Here is a 6,000-nt window from a genome sequence, read left to right as displayed (position 1 = left end):
GTGGATCACTTGAGACCAGGAGTTCAAGACCAGTCTGACCAACATGGTGAAACCCCACCTCGATCAAAAATACAAAAATTGGGGGTTTCCTTTCTCGGCTTTGGAGTCCCCCTCCTTCTGTCTCTGTATGGGGGAGCTTCCTCCTTCTTATTTGCCTATTAAACTCTCTGCTCCTTAAAACAAACAAACAAACAAAAAAAAAATTAGCTGGGTGTGGTGGTCCATGCCTATAATCCCAGCTATTCAGGAGGCTGAGGTGGGAGAAACATTTGAACCCAGGAGGCAGAGGTTACAGTGAGCTGAGATCGCTCCACTGCACTCCAGCCTGGGCAACAGAGATGGCAACCCCATCTCTAAAAACAACAACAATAACAACAAAAACCCTACCGAACTATTGAACACTAGGTCTTATTTCTTCTATCAAAGTGCATATTTGTACTCACTAATTAACCTCTCTTCCAACTCTTTTAGCTATTACAATGACAGTAAATAACCAATAGGTTAAATGCAAGATTAGAAGGCAGTCTGTTGAAATTAATCCAGTAAGTATAAGAAAGTTTTACCTTGTTACACAGAGTTTGTGCATACTAAGTCCTTCTACTGAAGAATGGGATGTTATTATTACCATTCAATGGCCAATCACGGCTGTATACCTTCTCTGACACAATCATAAATAACTCATTAAAAAGACACATTACTAAGTGATATTATAAGGCTAACGCAATTCTTCATCAAACTCCAGCATTCACATTTGGTCTATTACCTTGGCTTTCACTCCTGCCTAATAGAATAATATACCATCTTTTAAGCAAGTTTATAATGCTTAGAAAATATATAAATGAAATGATGCTGCTAAATGGATTAAATTGGAAAGTTCTCTTTCTTGAATGGTTTTGCTTACATTAGGACAAAAAGAACTAACATGGTTCTCCAGAATTTATTTAAAATGCAATTGTTACATTATTTTCTGAAAAAAATGACAAAAAAATCTTAATTTTAAATTGAAAACATGGCTAAAAGTATTAGTCAGCTGTAAAATGTATTCACAACTCAGATATACAGTGCTTTCTGATTTAAATGGCAGGAAAAATTTTTTCAGACACTGAAAAGATTTGGTATCTCCCATCCCCTACCCAACTCTAAAGTCTTCTTTCATTGAAGAATCTCCCATGAGCAAGAAACTTCACAGGTGTCATGATGTGAACCTTATGTGGGTCCCTGAGAGCAAACAATCCAGAGTAATTCCAATGACAGGTGCAGCTTGCAGTATGTGGCGCTTTCCTGTAATTGTCCGCAAGGTGGCACTGCTGCCCCTTGTGTAAATGTCTTTATCCTCAATATAAAGGATCAGAAGCAATGTTACGAAAATTCAAGAATGTTCCAGAAAGCTCAGGGTGAATTCATTGTAAACTTTACTCGAGTTTTTATGAAATCATCCTATAAGCACAGACCAAGGTGGACCCAGGAAACGTTCTTTCATGTGGTACTAGGAAGTCTGGGCAAATCCTAGTCAATTCCAGGATTTATCAAGCAATTCACACTCTGCTATTAGGTTGCAATGGTTCTGCAGCCAAAGCCTGGGACGTCTCTCTACTAGCAGCCTGAAATTTACAGTATAATTATAAGCCTTCAAGTTAACTTCAGTTATGCTTTGGCTTTCGTACAAAGGCTGAATCTCTTGATCAGGGAGTGGGGTATGAAAAAGAAAAGAAAAAATCTTCAAAGTGACTTAGGAGGAGAAAAAATACGTCACAGAGTCACCTACCACCAGCAAAAGCATATCACCCTGTCAACCCCATAATATACTGCAGGGGATGACCTGTCCCCCTAAGGACCCACCTAAACACATAAACAGCCCACTGTCCCTTAGCTGAAACTCCTGGAATCCAGAGTATTTTAGAATTCAGAACTGTTCTTTTCTAGTTTCAGAAAGTTAATATAGTGAATATATAATAAATGAAGTGAAATCCCTAGTTAAGGTTACAGCAATCCCTAAAATCAAACATATTACTATTTTCTTCAGCAACATCAATGAATATTCATACTCCAAGAAATAAAGAAAATAAATGGCTTCACATCAATTCTTATCAGCCTTTTTTTTTTTTTTGCCAAATAAGTCTTTCCTCAATTTATGAAGAAAAAAGGCTTTCAGTTTTCAGAGGTATTTCAGATTTAGGAACTGGGAAAAGGATTGTGTATTTATGCCACCTGCTTCCTGTATTTCTGGGAACTATCTAGAAATGGCCTGGTACCAACTGTGGAATTGCTTGATAGCAACTACAGAAGATTTGTAAAACCACCAAACGCAATGTTCTCTGACAACAATTAGTATGATAGTCATATCATGCAGTGAAGATCTGGCTAAACAAGATGAATTAGGAAAACCTCAAAATATATACGCTTATGCTTTGAAAAAACAGAAGTCAGAATCTCTATTTCCGCATCCTGACTCACAACGTTGCCCAGGCTGAAGTGCAGTGGCTATTCACAGGCATGATCATGGCGCACCCCAGCTTTAAACTTCTGAGCTCAAGCAATTCTTGTGCCTCAGCCTCCTGAGTAGCTAGGACTACAGGCATGCACTACCGCATTCTGAGTTCAGGTTCTTGAAAATAAGAAACATCCATTTCAGAATCACCTCCATGCTCAGTAGATTAGAGAATCAGAGGACCATGACTCCGGTTAGTAAGTTAAGCCCAGCTTTGCTTATCTTTTCTCTCAGACCCCAAGGCTTTCTGTAACTCCATTCTGTCTGAATTCCATCTTCCACAACAAGGAGAACAGTACAGGTCACATGACTACTCTCTAGGAGTTATTCTGATGAGTTCTCTGGTCAGCAGAGAAAACACAGGTTTTCCATGTAACCTAAAGCCTTTACACAATCGAGCAGAGATTCTCCTCCTACCTATTCCTTTCTAAGTATCCGTTCATCTTGGCAAAAGGCACTGCGACCTCATAATGAGGTCAATATATTTACTTAGACCCAGGGCATCAGCTGATATTCTATTGTCAGGGAACTCCCAGAGCCCCCCAGTGCCCTGAACTTAACTTAATACTCCGGTGCATCTTCACTTTGAATCTCTACTTTTTGCTCTCTTCCTCCTGCCTCACACAGAACAACTTACTTAATCCAACGTCACCTTCTTCTTGGTCGTGAGGAGCTCGATGAGAGCACAGGCGGCGGAGGAGAAGGCCCACGTGGCTCAGCAGGATGAGAGGTGGGGGCAGCCAGGGCTTCTCCAGATAAGTCATGATATAGCGATAGCGGTTGTATTTCCACAGGTTATTTGAAATGGATTCCATATCTAAGTAAACGTTGCTGTAAGATGAAGTAAGGGAGGGACAATGTTTTAATATGAAGTCTTGAAAGGTAACAGATTCTATATTTTCCAGCATTTATGATTGGTTCACCTGACATTACTGGCAGTTACCCAATACAAATACTATCCACTGTGTTTACGATTCTTCTTCCACCAAACAAAATATATTAGCTACCTTCTACAATCAAACATGCTAATCAGAATAACAGGCAAAAGGCAGACATTACAATCAGAGGAAAGAAAATGTCAACATTTTCAGTGTAATGAGCAGAAAATCCGTTCTGGAACTCTACACTATTCTCAAGTCACCATCTCTTCTCACATAAAAGCTCTTTTTCAGTCCATAATTCATCATTTATGGGAAACAGATTTAATGTTCCTCTGTATCATCTATCTAATGTCAAATGTGAGAACTGCTAGAAAAATCCCAGTTAAAACACTCAAACAGAATAGTGTAAATGAAGAAATGGAAGAAGAATCAATTCATCTTAAATCAAAAAGCAGAGCTTCTATGAAAATCCAGACAAATTATTTAGATTAACTTTACAATAAAAGTAACTCCTTATTGGTAGGTCACTTTGTAGCTGTAACATGGAGATAGAATGGTGAATATTGATATTATAGAACTTGTCATGGGGGTAATGATTGGGGCTACAGTTATTCTGAAACAATAGATCATCCTTAACTACTTAAGTATATAATATGATATAAGAGTAACACAGTAAAATGTCCATCTTAATATTGTGCATAGACTAACAAAATTTAGTTTCTTTTTAAAAAAATTCTTCTTGCAATGTCAAAATTTTAGTTTCTTTAGAGAAAGATAGCAGAGTAGAACTTGAGGAAGGCAGCCAAATTTAGCAAATAAAAACACAGATAACCCTAAACTTGAACAGTGATAAAGGAAAGGAACCAGGATTATCCTAGAGAACGCCATTTTTGGGTAAGAATAGAAGTTTCTCAGAATCCATACAGAAGGTGATTGAAACATAGATGACTGGGTTATCTCAGTAGTTCTCAAGCATGTTCTCTGAACCAGCAGCGTCAGCATCACCTAAGAACATGTCAGAAATGCACATTTTGGGGTCCTGGTCAATGAGTGAGAAACTCTAGGGTTGCACATGCTATTAATAGTTGTTTCACTCCAACATGACAACAGCCTTCCACCAGCAGGTGGCGACCTTCACAGTGTATTTAATTTTGTTTGTTTGTTTGTTTTTGTTTTTTTCAATTATTTTATAAAGAATTGTCTGTAACCGGCTCCCGGAGAAGTAGTCAGATCTGGGGTTGGTCAGTCTGTATTGTCTTCAGTGTGTTCATCTCTAACATGAGAAATTTGTCCTATGCGAGGATTTCTCAACTTCTTTTTTGACACTGGATGTTTGTTTTTGTTGTTGTTGCTGGCCAGGAGGCTCAAAAAGAGGCCTTTATTTATCTAGCTCAAAGTATACACTATCAGAGTCTTGTTTGGTACTCCTTCTACTAAAATAGTTCAAATCAATGTTTCTACCACTCTATCAAAAAGTTCTATTTCTTTTTGTCTCCCCACATCAGAGTGGTTGAATAGAAGGGAGAAACAGGCCGAGAGTCCATAGGGTCCCAGCTCTAAACAGCGCCAGGGCAGGAAGGGGTGGCTCCAGGTCTCACTGTGGCACCTTCTACAGAAAATAGACATAGCTGCCGGGCCCGGGGACAGAAACCAGACATTCCAGTCCATCTCCAAAAAGCAGCACAAATACTTTCCCCCCACTGTATGACAAATACACACCTCTAGCACTCTGCAGTTATGCGTTTAGTTTTCTTTAAGGAAAAAACAAATCAGTAGTACGTATCCTGTTTCCTTAAGTTTCAAGAAAAAAAAATGAAAGGTCACTTTTTTCTCTTTAAACATTGATGTGTAGCTAGTAACTTGGATAAAGAGGTGCCACCCTACAAAATGTGCTCAGCATGTTCTGATGCCAGGATGGGCTTGGCCGCCTGGGCTAGGGCTAGAAAGGAGACCTCCATCCATCCCAGTGGAAACGGAAATCAAGTGTCCGTGCTGCATTTGGTTTCAAGATCGAGAATCAGAGCCTTTGAAATGGAGAGGGGGCATCTGAAAGGGCACCCCCACTGGGGGCTTTCAGAGCAAAGACTCCAGAATGAAGGGGTCACCCTGCCAGTGACAGAGCTGGGAGTCACTCTGAGCTGCAGTGCCCCCAGGATCCCCCTGTGGGAGGCCCCATCTGACCCTCTCCAGCCCATGGCTCTCTGCAACTGCCACCTGTACTCAGGTATATGGCTTCGTTGCTGCTGGCTTTTAAAATCAGCTATTATATTTGAGATGTGACTGTCACCAACAGAGTTCTCTCCTAAAAAGCCATCCCAGTGCCGTGTTGGCTCAGGGGGCACCGGCTTTGTGCTGCCTCTGTAACAGGCAGGAGAGTTCTCAAAGCAATGTTCCCCTGATCCCTGGACGCCACTGCAGCATTAGGGACAGGATCAGTCCCCTGGAGGGGAAAGGTGGCTTCAAGGCTGTTCTCTGTGCCATTTGCAGGAGATCTGCAGGTACCAGGAGCCCGTACTTATTGCTTCTTTCAGTGGTGGCCAAGTCAACCAGACCCGAACATGAGGCACATGGGCTCCCTGACTTGGCCGCCACTCAAAATTGACCCACACCCCTTGGGCTGCTCTGCAGTTC

General features: G+C 40.8%; 1 protein-coding gene across 3 annotated transcripts in view; it reads right to left on the bottom strand.

Annotated features, from left to right (window-relative positions):
• Nucleotides 1-6,000, bottom strand: part of TRPM6 (transient receptor potential cation channel, subfamily M, member 6) — a 165,587-nt gene that overhangs the window by 48,789 nt on the left and 110,798 nt on the right. For all 3 annotated transcript variants that reach the window (XM_011947020.1, XM_011947021.1, XM_011947022.1), the window contains exon 24: nt 3,126-3,319. In XM_011947020.1, coding sequence (XP_011802410.1) covers nt 3,126-3,319 — 194 coding nt within the window. The remainder of the gene's footprint in view (nt 1-3,125; nt 3,320-6,000) is intronic.

Source organism: Colobus angolensis, unplaced genomic scaffold, assembly GCF_000951035.1.
Source record: "Colobus angolensis palliatus isolate OR3802 unplaced genomic scaffold, Cang.pa_1.0 Scaffold257, whole genome shotgun sequence".
Lineage (NCBI taxonomy): Eukaryota > Metazoa > Chordata > Mammalia > Primates > Cercopithecidae > Colobus > Colobus angolensis.
This window is presented reverse-complemented; position numbering and strand designations above follow the sequence as displayed.